Below are 15,239 nucleotides of genomic sequence, written 5' to 3'. Positions count from 1 at the left end.
GTATACTATACATTACATATATTAATTATAGAGAACTTTTCGGCGAGAGCAGTCATCATTATTTTGCATTATACAGGTTAGATTTTAAATAAAAAAGTTTATTTAAGTTTTACAATCACGTTTATTAAACAAAAAATCTTTTACTTTAACCACTTAGATACATTGATATAACTTAGGTACCTATCACTTAAGATTAATTACACCTTGATGATCGACAAGATTAAATAAAATCAATTTTTAATTAGAACTAGAACGATACTACAATGTTATATTTTTATTGAATAGTAATATGAGTATTTGTTACAATTAAAAACAAAACTTCCGTCTTCAATTAAAAATTTATACGTCTACTTTTTTTAAGAGCAAAGTCTTTTATTGCACCGTCAATGTCTATCGCATCACACACCTCTTGTTCAATAGACAAAATAGCCAAATTAGTTAGTCTTAGAGTACCCATTGTTGATCTTAAATAATTTTTAATTAATTTCAATTTTGAAAAACTTCTCTCACAGCTGGCATTGCTTATGGCAATTGTAAAAAATATTCGGAACATTATTAAAATATTGGGCAGAGTATCTTCCAGCTTGGATTTAATAATAAATTTAAATAATTCAAGTGAGTCTGCATTAATCAATTTATTTTCGTTGCCTGTAGCAGCAACGAAAGTCCGCAGTCGAAGTCGTTCCAGCTTGAAATCCTGCTCGTCAATTTCGTCAGATGCGTAGTCTAGATTACATTCAGTGTTGTCTGGATCTAATAATATAGCCGGCGTTAGATAAGCAAACTTATCCGTTAAATTCTGTAGCTGTTGAAAACGCTCACGAATTTCTACAATAACTCTATCTAACGAAGAAAACAGCTTTCGTCTCAACTCATTTTCACAAGACAAGTTAACATCTCTAGTTCCGTCATCAAAAATATGCTTTCTTGTTATGCGCCTCAGAGGTTTTATGGAAATTCCAAGTTCTTCACACATATCTTTTGCATAACCTACAGCGCCATTTGCCCATTCCTCTCTTTTCTCTGTCAATATCATCTGCAAAGCATTTACTTTCTGAGCGCACAATCTTATGTCAAGTCCTCTTGTTTGTAAATATTTTTGTGCATCATTCACTTCATGTAGCACCGGTTGCCACAGGCCCAAAAAACAAAGAAAGGAAAATGACTGCATCGAAACTAGTAAAGCACCTGCATCTGTCCTAGTGTTTAAGCTTTCACCTGCCTCTGTCAGTTTTTCCAAAGTGACGAGAATGTCTTTGTAATGATGCCATGTCATATTTACGGCATCGCCTCTTGCACTCCACCGCGTGTCTTGAACCCTTTTTAAGCTTTTGCCTGTAGCTGCTATCAGAACTTCCCAACGATGTGTCGATGAGGAAAAAAATGAATAGCAACGTTCTAAAGTGCCGAAAAAAGTTACTGAATCCACCTCAACTGAGGCAGCGTGTAAACAAACTAGGTTTAAAGAATGATTTGAGCAAGGTACGAATTCAGCTTTAGGGTTTATTTCTTGAATTCTTTGCTGAACTCCTGAATACTTTCCAGCCATAACAGCAGCATTATCATATGCTTGGCCTCTACAGTTGCTTATATCTAGGCCATCAGCTTGAATCTTGTCCAAAATCATCTTTGAAATTCCTTCAGCAGTTTTGTCTTTAGTTTCAATAAAATCTATAAAAGATTCCATTACTTTTACCTCCTGATTTTCAATTACTACGTATCTTAATACCTGACTTGTTTGATCTTTATGAGAAAGATCTGGAGTGCTGTCGAATATAATTGCATAATACTTAGCCTTTTTTATTTGTCCGATGATATGTTGGCGAACATAATCTCCCAAAATGGCAATAAATTCGTTTTGTATTTGTGGTGACATATAAGTGATTGAAATTTTGCCACACATTTTAGACCTTACAAGATGTTCACGAAGTACAGGATCGTATTTTGCAATTAAATTAACCAATTCTAAAAAGTTACCTCTATTGGTACTGGTGTCGTTTTCTATATGTCCACGTAAAGCCAAATTTTGTTTGGCAAGGAATCTTATAATATCAAACATTCTGATAAGAATTTCCTGCCATTTCTTTATTTCTTTTGCCACTATGTCTTGCTCTTTTTTGTCAATAGTCTGTCCTTTTTGAAGTCTGCTCTCCAACTCCTTCCATTTACAATAATTTTGGATGTGTAGTGCACTTGATTCGTGACTTGAAACCTTAGGATTTAATTTCCACCAAGTATTAAATCCATCAGATGAGCAAAATTTAGATCCATTCGGTGTATTTACGTTCTCAAATAAACGACAACAAAAGCAAAATAATGATGCTTTAGATGGAGAATAAGCCATCCAAGTACGTAAAACTTTTTCGCCGTTAGTCAATGTACGGTAAAACCATTCCTTAGTAAGCCGTCTTGTCTCTCCTTTTGATTTTAAGGAGCACGAATCTGAGCGTGTTACTGTTGACATTTCAGCAAAATTAGTATCAATATGCTGAATAATTTCCTGTCCTTGCTGAATGAGATGCAATCGGATATTGTCGTCTATGTGTTCAGGCCATTTTCCAATATCGTCGAAATTTTGGTATTGAATAAGAGACAATGCTGATGTTGTATCAATCTCTGTTTCGGAACTATGCATGTCCATGTCTGGACATACAGATGGAGACACTAATGCAGTAGATGTTGTTGGAATTTGATCTTTAGGAACAGTGTCAAGTTCTTGTATTTTTTCAGCTTGTTCTGAGTTTGAAGTTGTCTGTGATGAATTTAAACCTAACGAGGAATCTGACGTCTCAGGAATAACACTTTTCACATATTTAAGTAAAGCTCCTTCATTTGCTCTAATATTTTCCAACTTAGCTCTTCTCTTATTACGGTAAGATGCCCCACTTTCTTTTACTCTTTTCATTTTTGATGCTAAAATAAAAAAATATTAAATGATAAATGTACAAGTTAGAGGTTAGAGTTGTAAACAAAACTAAGCAATTTTTACTCGATCTTAATAAACAGGTAGAAACTTGAATATTTGTAAGTAAATATTTGGAAATTTATTAACCCTTAATAGGGCCTGGTATCAAAAGTATCAGGATTTTTGTAATTTTTTAGATTTGGGTTGCTATATAACAGCAGGCCCCCCTCGCCCTCCGCCGCTGCGCTTGCCCACATCAGGTCACGTGTCGTCTTACGCTTTTTCGATCAGGGTCACGTGTCCTGACGCGAGTTTAAGATTTTATACCCATTACAGAAAAAGTGCTCAACGCCGCTAAAGAAGTTTTCACTTCAAAAAATTAAAGTTTGAAAAACATATCAGATAGTCCAACATACAATTAGATAAATATAATATTTAATACTCACACAGTTAAAAGTTGTTCAATAATTTCACCACTACTACACGTACTTATTTGCACAAAAATCACAATTTAGAAAGCGTAACATAGTTAAAATACGAGACAATGTGAATTGGACAACTGACGATCCATCAATAAAACTTTCTCTGAATTGTCAAACTTTGTCAAAGCACGTAATTCCCCGTACTTTAAAGGGGCTTCCCCGTAGGTGTAATAAGCTATATTGAACTTAATATATATGTAATAGAAGTCATTCTCGCTGATTGTTAGTCATAAACGGGGAATTCCCACAAACCAGTATAGAGGTTGTTGCCAGTCGCTACAAAATATCATTCAAAGAGAAAGGATTCCCCGAATTCGTCACAAAATAAGCAATGAAAAATTCCGAGCTCCTTTCAATCGGTCCGAATTTGTAGTTGCGATAAAAATATAAAATGGTTCAAATATTTACAAAATATTTTTATTATTTATTGTTAAATTTTGCCGCCCCGTAAAAGTGCCGCCCGGGGCGGGCCGCCCCTGCCGCCCCCACTACGCTACGCCACTGATACGTTACATACGTCTAGAATTACGTCTATATAGCTTGCGGGATAGACAAAGCCAACAGTCTTAATTTAGGTTATAAAAAAATGTTATCACCACTTGCTTTACTAACTAAGAATTTTATAAAATTTCTTAATTTTTATTTTTACGTAAATATTAGAAATCTTGATATGTCAAAATCATAGTACTAAAACTTCTTCTAAACAGCCAGTTTTGTCACAGCTATTGGTCAAAAACATTTTAAAATTATTTTTATGATTTTGACCTGACACATGACAATTTATATTACAAATGTTATATATTTCAGTGTTGCATACAACACAATTGATGGTTGATTCGTCGATCTGTAATAGAAAACAGTATACATATTAGAGCCTTCGATTAACTATTATATAAAGTTCATATCTTTATATATATTCGGGACAAATTACACAGATTGAGTTAGCTTCGAAGTAAGTTCGAAACTTGTGTGACGAGATACTAACTCTACGATACTATATATAATAATAAATACTTATATAGATAAACATCCAAGACCCAGACCAATCAGAGAAAGTTCGTTTCTCATTGTACCCTGGCCGGGATTCGAACCCGGGACCTCCGGTGTCGCAGACAAGCGTATTACCACTGCGCCACAGAAGTCGTAAATTTTTTTATGGCGCGAATATATTTGAGATGGTGTGTCAAACCGGGCCGGGATTCGAACCCGGGACCTCCGTTGTCACAGACAAGCGTATACTACCACTGCGCCACAGAGGCCGTCCAGAAATGGTAAAAACTATAAGTTACTGTGGGATTTGCGAAAAACCTATATTATTTTTTAGGTGGCTGAATTCATCGTTCGTCGTTTGTAATATTTAAAAGATGTGCAGTGTGGTTTCCGGCACCAGTAGGAAAATAATAGGACCACTCAATCTCTTTCCCATGGATGTCGAAAGAGGCGACTAAAGGGAAAGTCTTATAAACTTAGGATTCTTATTTTAGGCGACAGGCTAGCAACCTGTCACTATTTGAATCTCAATTCTATCACTAAGCGAAGCAGCTTGGTTGCTAGCCCATCGCCTAGAAAAGACTCCCAAGTTTATGTAGTCTATCCCTTAGTCGCCTTTTACGACATCCATGGGAAAGAGATGGAGTGGTCCTATTCTTTTTTGTATTGGTGCCGGGAACCACACGGCACATTTTTCATAAAAGTAAAAATAAAACAAATAATAATTACCTGTCTAAGTAAATCAGGAAAATATTCAGTCATAAAAGGCAGCCTTAAGTTACACGTATGTTTTACGCTATTAACGTGATTATATATGTCACAGTCAAAACTCTTAACCAGTCAAAAGTACTATTGACTAGCACTTAACCAGTCAAAAGTACTATTGACTAGCAAAATCAGTTAAAAGTACTTTTGACCGTTGCTGCATGAAGCAGGTACGCGCTCTTACTAACAAATAAGTAGTCGTATTCTTTTCGGACATTGTTCTCAGACGCGACATGCATGTGATAGGTTCGAAGGGTGATCGCGAGCGCAGCGAGCGATCACCCTTCGAGTGTTAGGTATTTTTTTTGTAAACCACCCAAAAAGCTTTTTTGTTGCTAGTCAAAAGTACTTTTGACTGGTTAAGAGTTTTGACTGCAACATATATATCTTTCTTATTATTTAAAAGGTCCCTGCATAATAAGCATTTATGTGAACATCTTTGGTAAGTATTTCTAACTTTGGAAATCGCATGCCACGCCTCCCAATTCAATGCGTATTTTAAATTGTAACCTTTCAATATCACTAGCTTCCTCTTTTTAAAATTTACATTCGACATAAGCTGTGTGGACGAAGACACGCTCGCGTTGACCTCTGGTTCATTTTTATGGAAGAATAAAGATTCTTTTTGTTTTAATTTTTTATTTGACGTTGACATACAGTCTTCAATGTCAAATTGTTGGCGGGATAATTTAAACTCGCTATGCTTCAAATTTTCTTTAGAATCATCTGTGGTAGAAGTTGAGAGACTGTCTACAATTTCTGATACCTTTTCGCATTCATTGGATTCAACATCTGTGATAAAAGTTGACAGACTGTCTATTATAATCTGTGATTCTTTTTCGCACGATAAATTAGACCCGCTTTGTTTGGAATTTTCATTCGAATTAACATTTGTGGCGGAAGTTGAAAGACTGTCTGTAAACATCAATGCCTTTAGGCACGATGAATAAGTCTGGGTTTTCTTCAAATTTTCGTTGGGTTCAGTATTTGTGGTAGAAGATGACGCGTTCGATTTTGTCTCTATATCATTTTTGCGCGGTAAATCAAACTCGTTTTGCTTTAAAATTTCTATAGATTCATCATTTGTTTTACAAAGTGACAGAGTAACTTTTATATCTGTCTCCTTTTCGCGGAAGAATATGCACTCTTTTTGCTTTTCGTAGGCTTTACATATATATTTTTTTAATTGCTTCTTTTTAAATGATGACATTAATTTCTTGTTATTTTCATGTGACGTACAGTTTAAGTGCGCTTTAAAATCAGCGCGTCTCAATATTGTGTTGCAAAACGCACAGTGGTACAATAAAGTATTCTGAAAATGAAAATGTTGAAGTTTTATTTGATACTTCCTTTACATGTGACTACTTACCAATGACTATTTAATGAGTTAAATAAATAAATACATATGGCAACAAATTACACACATAAGTAAGCCTCGAAATAGTAACTCAACGATTCTATATTTTAAATAAAATAAATACTTATATAGCAAAACATAGAAGAACAATATATAAGTACATACATACAATTAATCACGTCCATATCCCTTGCGGGGTTGTCAGAGCAGACATTCTCGCAAAGATTGAAATGCCATAATTATCTTTATGGCTTAATAATAAGAATTGAGATTAGTGATAGGTTGCTAGCCCGTCGCCAAAAAAGTAACTTAACATATAAAACATGAGGCGATACCATATATATGTGATTGAGCTAACTATTCACCTGTCTAATAAAATTTTCGCCATATTCAATTAAAAATTTGTGTTTCTTCATATTTTCCATATGCAAATCACTATCAATATGATTTTTCACCTGATCGTATTCCACATTTTTTCTACAAAGAAAGCAATGTCTATCTCCGTCGCCTTTAGGCACCATAGCGTGGTAGGACATTAATGTAATTTTAGATCTACCTAAAGCAACTTCTATTTCAAAAACATCTGCTGAATCAATTTTGCTGTCTTTATTTGAGAATTTCTCGGCTAAACCTGATTCATTTGTTTTTTCAACCAAAACATCATTCACTATATTTCCATCGTCAACTGACGAAGTCTGTGTATTTTCAATTTCATCGTTGTTAATAGTTGTGGCATCATTATTCATATTAGAAACGTTATTGTTATCATTTAAAAAATCGCTGCTTGGTTTAGAAATATCGTCAATTTTATTCGCAACAACATTATTTATGTTATCAACATCATTATTTATGTTTCTAACATCATTATTTATATTTTCATCGTCATTATTTATGTTTGCAACATCATTATTTATGTTTCCAACATCATTATTTATATTTTCATTGTCATTGTTTATGTTTGCAACATCGTTATTTATGTTTGCTACATCGTTATTTAGTCTTGTCTCTATTCCAGCAGCAGTTGGAAAATTCTGTAACATAGCCTTGCCAAGAGCTAAGTTGGTCAATATTACATGACCTGCGTTCTGAATGTGGTGCAACAGTAAGTCTGGTTGTACAACACAATGGCAAATGCCACAATGCGGTAACCCATTGACCTGTACAAAAAAAAACTGTTGGCAACATTTATACATCCATGTACCGTATGACTGATTTTAAACTTACGCGTTGCATGATACTATATATAAATAATACAGGTATTAAACGTTACGTAACTTTATTTTATCTTCTGAAAAGTCGCTCGGCGACATGATTATTACATGATTCGAAACGTCCGAGATAAAATAAAGGTACGTTAGGGAGCGCTTAAGTATTACTTAATGCAATTTTTGAAGATTTTTGACACATGTCAACAAAACTGCATAATAAACCCAGTTGTCTTAGCTCATTAAATCGATTATAATATTATCTAGTAATTTGATGTAAGTTGAACATTTATAATGTTCGTCTTAGTTTTGGATAAAATTATGTAACTTAAATAAGGGCTGCACTGTTAAAACGTGTGAAATGGCTCTTAATATAATTTTAAGTTAACCCAAGTCAGTCTTTTTTATCAACTTTCTTTACACGCGCGACTTTTTCTTCCCTTGCAGAGCAACGACTATTTAATAGAAAAAAATACTTACCAATCTTATATAATTATAGCCATATTGAGGCAACGCCGGTACAGATTTCAACAAAAGTAAATGCATAGGATTACATATATGAACTTGTATATAAAAGAATGGAAAATTAATTCTGCACAGTCCACAATAGAATCCGTTCACATAACGAAAAATAACGTGAAGAGACATCAATGAAATATTGATTTTATATCCGCATAAAATCACGAAATGTCTTTCATTAATGATTGCATTTATTTTATCATTAATGTTTGCATCTATATTTGTTTTTTCATTATTTTTATTTCTGGTTTCGGAAAGAAGACATTTATCTTTCAGAATTTGTTTATTTCCTAAATGGGATTCAGGTGAACTCAGTGGTTCTGCAACTGCTTTCTTACTTTTATGCATTTTACTAATATGTTCGTCGATTCCGCTCAAAAAATGTACAGTATTGCATGTACCACAGTGACTGAACTTGTCATCCTGAAATAAAATTGCAACTTTTCATTAAAAACATATAATAAAACAGTATAAAAAAAAACTATACCTACATCAAATTAATTTATTTGAAATTAAAATTAGGCGGTGAGGAAACAGTAGTAATATTTGAATTTGAATACAGAGCTTTTTGTCTGTCATAGAAGATATAAATGATCTTAAAAATGTGACGATTGATGGAGAACCATGATGGTCCAGCTATACGAAGGAATTACGGAATATAGAATAGGATTCATTATCAAAAATCGTTCAGCCACGCGAACGAATGTGCGGGCATCAGCTAGTCATATAATAACCGCTTAAATTAACTTACCTGTCGAATAACATGATCTTTGTAAATATGATTAATTTTAAATCTTTTCAAATTATCATCATGCACTTTTTCAACGATATGATTTTCAATTTTTTCTAATTGATTGGCAATCTTGCAAGCCATACAATAAAATGTATTACTTTTAGATGCTTTACTAATACAAATCATATTCCAAGTATAATATGACATTTCTAGAACATTATTCAGAACTTTAACAGAAACTGTGGATTTCATTAATGTATTTTCGTATGATTCATCATTATTTATTTCTTTATTCATTGCACAATCATTATTTCCATTTGCATTGTCATCATTATTCTCGATTTCTGTAAGTGCTGCTTCCTCATTATTCGTATCATTATTGTTCATCTCTGCTCTTGTTGTTTTTTCGTCGTTATTTATTTTTTTATCATCATTCTGGATTTCCATTATCGACATAACATTATTATTGATTAAATTTGTATCAGTATTCTTAATATCCGTAGCATTATCATTGTTTTGCTTTCCGCCTTTTTTCTTTTTTCGTCTTACTTTTTTATGCCGCTTCGTAGTACGAGTAGCATTTAGAGATGCTATCGTCTGTTTATCACAGTGACTTCCCTCTTCCGAATGGGTTTCTAGATAGTTTTTATGCAATACTGTATTGCAAACGCCACAATGGCCGTGTTCGTTTTTCTGAGAGACAATATTTACGTTATAAACATCAATCAAACAATATCGCGGAAGTAATTTTGTTTACCCCAAGGAGACTTAATCTTCTTGAAATTTCGCATATTTTATGGTAACTTACTTTTGCGCGGGGCTCTCCTATATCTGTGTTGAATTTCGTGAAAATTACAATAGCGCCGTGTGGTGGTGCCGGGAAGCAATAGAAAAAAGAATAGGACCACTCTATCTCTTTCCCATGGATGCCGTAAAAGGCGACTATACCAAATTCCAATTCTAGATTTTAACTGTAAAACAGCGGCTGATATCAAGAAGAAAGTTAATACAATTAGGGATTGAATTTCCAAAAATCGTTTCTTGATACACGTCTCCTACTAATAATCTACCTTCCTACAAAATTACACGTAGGTATTGGTCCAATTAAGATTTCGTGATTGGTGAGTGAGTGAATGAGTGAGTGAATGTTTTTCGCTTTTATATATTTAAATGCACCAATAAAAAAAAAGGAATAGGACTATCTCTTTCCCGTGGATGTTGTTAAAAGCGACTAAGGGATAGTCTTTATAAGACTTGGAATTTTTCTTTTAGGCGATGGGCTAGCAACCTGTCACTATTTGAATCTCAATTCTATCATTTATATCATTTGACGGCCTCTGTGGCGCAGCGGTAGTACGCTTGTCTGTGACACCGGAGGTCCCGGGTTCGAATCCCGGTCAGGGCATGATGAGAAAAGATCTTTTTCTGATTGGCCTGGGGTCTTGGATGTTTATCTATACAAGTATTTATTATAAAATATAGTATCGTTGAATTAGTATCTCGTAACACAAGTCTCGAACTTACATCGAGGCTAACTCAATCTGTGTAATTTGTCCCGTATACATTTATTTATTTATTATTTATCATTAAGCCAAACAGCTGAACGTAGCCTTTCAGTCTTTTGAAGGCTGTTGGCTCTGTCTACCCCGCAAGAGATATAGACGTGATTATATGTATGTATTTTTCGTGGAAATCAGTAGTTTTTATGTATATTCGTAAGAAACATGTGGATTAAGAGTCTCGAGAAGGACATAGGCATCTTTCATCCCGGTAAAAATTATAGATCCCGTGGGATTTGCAAAAAAAAACTGTACTCTTTTTGTAGTTGTCGGCGCTAAAACCGCGCGGGCGAAGCTGCGTGTTAAAGCTAGTCTTCTGTTATAACTTCTAAATATTTTATTTCATCAAAACAGAGGTACATATAATAAAACAGTTCAAATCGAGTAGGTATATTATATCTTTCCAAAAACAGATGAAACCAAAAAATAAATAAAAATATTTGTAATTTTTGTTAGTCTGTCTGAGTTATATAACTGTTATTTCGAATTTGCGAATTTTTTATAATTTATTACTTCGAGCGATTTGAACACGACTTCCACAGATGTATTTACGTGCATTGTCAAAACTTTGTTTCATTAAAATTGATAAAGGATAAAAGAAGTTATGTATATATGTAATTGAAAAACTTCAATTATTGCTTCAAAACTTAAATTAAAGTATTTAATTTAGATAAGATAAAGCTAAAAAAGAAAAAATTAAATTAAATAGTTTACTTTAGATAAGATTAAGCTAGAATTTCTACTTTGTTTTATACATATCGTTAATGACAAAAACACACTGCAGTCTATTGATTTTATAAAAAAACACAATGAATGTGGATGTTCAATTTAGTTACATAAAAGCTTAATAGATGGCGCTCACTTATTTTAGAACTCGCTATGACTATTAATACTGATTTCGTATTCGTATACTTTATCTGTTATTTTTGTTTTCAATAGACCATTTATCGAGGAAGGCTTTAGGATATATAACATCACGCTGCAACTATTAGGAGCGAAGAAATAATGGAAAATGTGAAAAAAAAACGGGGGAATTATTCATCCTTGAGGGCTTCAATGATGCCCAAAATAACGATTCCACGCGGACGAAGTCGCGGTCACAGCTAGTTGAGTGTATATGAATCATAACGGTAAAAAAATAGGTTGTGGAAGACGAAGAGATGCAGTAACTTCTTACTACGTATTCACATGTTCTCCACCTTTCACGCTCACTATCACTTTAAGAGTTTCTTTCAGGGCCGAATGTCTCAGTTATGGGCTGCGTCTACTCTTCTAGAAACATGTGGTACACCTCGACCATGTACCAATGACTATTATCGAAGTTATGTACATTAGTGTTAATACTAACCAAAGCTCTTGAAAACATCGTGAGGGAACCTGCACAATCTGGTAACTGAATGTGTAACCATGATCAACCCCATCTGAGATAGGTTCCCCTGCAAAGGTTGTGGAGGACAGATGGTTGTGTAAAAACCAGGCTCACCCAATCCAGGATACATGGTCAAAGGCATACCCTGGGCTCCTCTCCAGAGTGCTGAGGATGCAACTGTGATCGAAGCAAAGGAAGAAGAATATTATTCTTCTTTTCTTATTTAAGTTCACTAACTTACCAGTCTCATAATGCTTAAACCAAATTTCTCCAAAGGCGGATATTTATCCAAGTTAATCTGATGTTCATCACTCCTGATATGATCATCCTCATCTTCTTTCCAAATAATTTTATCGCAAACAAAACAATTTAAATAATCATCAATAGCAACCATTAATGTGTGGAAATTAACGATGCTTAGAAATATTGTCGAATTAATTATATATCCATGGTTACACATTTTTATTTCCATATCAAGCTTTTTGGAATCTGAAACTATAATTACAACATTTGTAATATAAAAATATCATATGCTTAACTATGATAAACAATAAATATGGGACAATATCACCCAGATTAGCTATAACCAAACTTCTAAAATCTAAGAGCTGAGGCAATCAGAAAAATATTGTTATCAAACAGGACCTGCCGGGAAACGAACTTGAGACCTGCAGGTTAAAGGGAAGTACAAAACCACTTTGCCAAGTAAACAATTAAGTGACTCTTTCGATTGACTTATACAAACTGTGTGTGGACTAGGTTTTGTTATGACGGCCTCTGTGGCGCAGCGGTAATACGCTTGTCTCTGACATTGGAGGTCCCGGGTTCGAATCCCAGCCAGGGCATGATGAGAAAATAACTTTTTCTGATTGGCCTAGGTCTTGGATGTTTATCTATGTAAGTATTTATTATAAAATATAGTATCATTGAGTTAGTATCTCGTAACACAAGTCTCAAAGAACTTACTTAGAGGCTAACTCAATCAGTGTAATTTGCCCCGTATATATTTATATTATTATTATAGGTTTTACATTTCTTTTCGCCAAACTAAATGTACCTCTCGCAAGGCCCTCTGATGATGTAAATATTTTTAATAGTATTTATAAAAATATTACAAGTATTATTTATACATACATATGGTCTCATCTATATCCCTTGCAGGGTAGACATAGCTAACAGTCTTGAAATGACTGAATGGCCACGTTCAACTATTTAGCTTACTGATAGAATTGAGATTCAAATAGTGACAGGTTGCTAGCCCATCGCCTAAAAAAGAATCCCAAATTTGTAAGCCTTTCCTTAGTCGCCTTTTACGACACCCATGGGACAGTGATGGAGTGGTCCTATTTTTTTGTATTGGTGCTGGGAACCACACGGTATTATTTTTTATATTTTTTTATATTATGAAACTACTTTGAAAACAATTTAATTTTCGGTCCAATGCGATTCCATCTGCCCTTACATACCCTACACCCACCTCCATCCCTGGTTTGTTTTTTGATTTTTTTTTTTACATCCTCTAAAAAAACTCACCTTTTTGAGCATAAATTTTAAATGGTGTGATGTCACCAAACTCATTATACTCATCCTCTGCATAAAACTGTCCGTGTACCTCATAAACTTTTCTATCATACTTTGTCACTCTTTGCTCTGTCAACACAAAGTTCAATAAGTCTTTATTCACAAATACACTAGGTATTTTTGTTATATCTGTTGTTGATTGTATATATTTAGTTTCATGGTCTGTATTGCTTGAATTATTTTTTTCCTCTTTTGATATCTCCGTACCCATTGTAGCGTTATTCTGAAAGATTTTAAGCACTTTCCACATCAATTAAATACATTTTTACTATGTTAATCAGATGTTACTTTGGTACTCGGCACTTTACATACGAATTAAGCCATAAGGATGCTAGCCCACCACATAAAAGAAGAATCCCAAATTTATAAGCATTCACCTTCATTGAGTTTAACAATATGCACGGGAAGATGAGAAGAAGAATTTCAGATCAAAATCCAATATAATACTACTACTACTACAAATGAGCTTACATGAAAATTTAATTAATATTTATTCATGTTTAAAGAAAGACTAACAGGCTAAAATTAAAAACAAAGGTAACTTCAATGGTAATTAAACGATTGCTACAAGCCTACCTACATAGATTATTTAAAAAATGAACAATGGTTGAGCACTCGTGTGAGACTGTGGAAATCTGCGCATACGCTTTGTACTATAACTATGTCTGACATTGCAGCACACAAGTTGTGAGTTGATAAATGTAAATAATTAAAGATGATACATATATATTCACGCCTCTTTCGCAAAGGGGTAGGCAGAGACTACATCTTTCCTCTACACACGATCTCTGCATACTTCTTTCGCTTCTTCCAAATTCAAAGAAACTTAAAGTCAAGGGCTTATATCGAGTGGAAAAGATCTTATTTCTACCACCCCGGGAAAAAGGTGATAAAATGTATGAACAGTGCGCAATGGGAAATCAGATTACTTACCTTTTTGCAAACTTATTAACATTGACCCGACATGAAAATAATTGTTTTGGAGAATATGTAGCTACACTCTATCATTATCACAATAAATAATAACTTTGTATTACGTAACAAAAACACTGCAGCATCAAAACAATTCGGTCCGAAAACGTGTACAACGAAAATTAATGAAATTTCATTAAGTTGAGAAATCTACAAAAATATATTTATGGCGAATGAATAACTTATTCCACCAAATGGAAATGGTGGATGGAATCAGAACACTGCGAAACACATACACAACAGAAATAGATGTGTTGGGCTTGGGTTTGAAATCAGTGTCTGTGGGGTGAATGAGAACTCTGGGTTAGGGTAACGGGGCCAACCAAGCAAAAAACGTATTTCGGGAAAATCCCAGTCATAGACTAATAGAAATATGTACAGTATTGTTCGGTTCATTGATGGAAATGTTATGGAAACGTAACTGGGTTACCAAAGTTATGTACTCCTGAGACATAATCCTCTTCATAATTACTTGCTGCTCTGTCTTTGAGTGCATTAACAACAGAATCGTTAACTAATTCCCCAGATTATTTATAGAATAATCATATTTGATCAAGTCGACATACAAACACAAATTGTTACATTACAGCCAGTCGCTGAATGATTACAAATGTCTTATGAAATCTATAGTAGTAGGTACAGAAGTGTTTATAAGCTTTGTTTTTATGTACCTCAAATGTAATAAAATGTAATTGCGTCATGATAATGTTACCTATGATATTTTAAAAATAATCTTGTCTTTATTTTTATTGTCATAGTTGTGTATTAACTAGAATAAAACCAATAATAGCGCCTCCCTAGT

At 33.9% G+C, this 15,239-nt stretch overlaps 2 protein-coding genes across 3 annotated transcripts; both read right to left on the bottom strand.

The window, feature by feature from the left end:
* Positions 1-331: 331 nt before the first annotated feature.
* On the bottom strand, positions 332-2,905 carry LOC132901743 (zinc finger MYM-type protein 1-like). The gene has a single exon (XM_060952122.1). It carries the CDS (start codon positions 2,903-2,905, stop codon positions 332-334), a length of 2,574 nt encoding a protein of 857 aa, XP_060808105.1.
* A 49-nt stretch (positions 2,906-2,954) lies between these two features.
* On the bottom strand, positions 2,955-14,820 carry LOC106134380 (variant-silencing SET domain-containing protein). Of its 2 annotated transcripts, none has more exons than XM_060952436.1 (9): positions 14,399-14,820; positions 13,418-13,705; positions 12,126-12,379; positions 8,975-9,649; positions 8,185-8,646; positions 6,865-7,656; positions 5,528-6,454; positions 5,107-5,193; positions 2,955-4,231 (listed from the first exon to the last, which is right to left on the bottom strand). In XM_060952436.1, exons 1-9 carry the CDS (start codon positions 14,418-14,420, stop codon positions 4,067-4,069), a joined length of 3,672 nt encoding a protein of 1,223 aa, XP_060808419.1. In that variant the 5' UTR covers positions 14,421-14,820; the 3' UTR covers positions 2,955-4,066. The 2 variants fall into 2 exon arrangements, with proteins under 2 accessions (XP_060808419.1, XP_060808420.1); XM_060952437.1 differs by having other exon boundaries at positions 3,830-4,231; positions 13,418-13,688; positions 14,399-14,817.
* Positions 14,821-15,239: the final 419 nt, after the last annotated feature.

Source organism: Amyelois transitella, chromosome 28, assembly GCF_032362555.1.
Source record: "Amyelois transitella isolate CPQ chromosome 28, ilAmyTran1.1, whole genome shotgun sequence".
In the NCBI taxonomy this organism is placed as follows: domain Eukaryota; kingdom Metazoa; phylum Arthropoda; class Insecta; order Lepidoptera; family Pyralidae; genus Amyelois; species Amyelois transitella.
The sequence above is the reverse complement of the archived record's forward strand: the minus strand, read 5'-3'. Positions and strand labels throughout refer to the sequence as shown.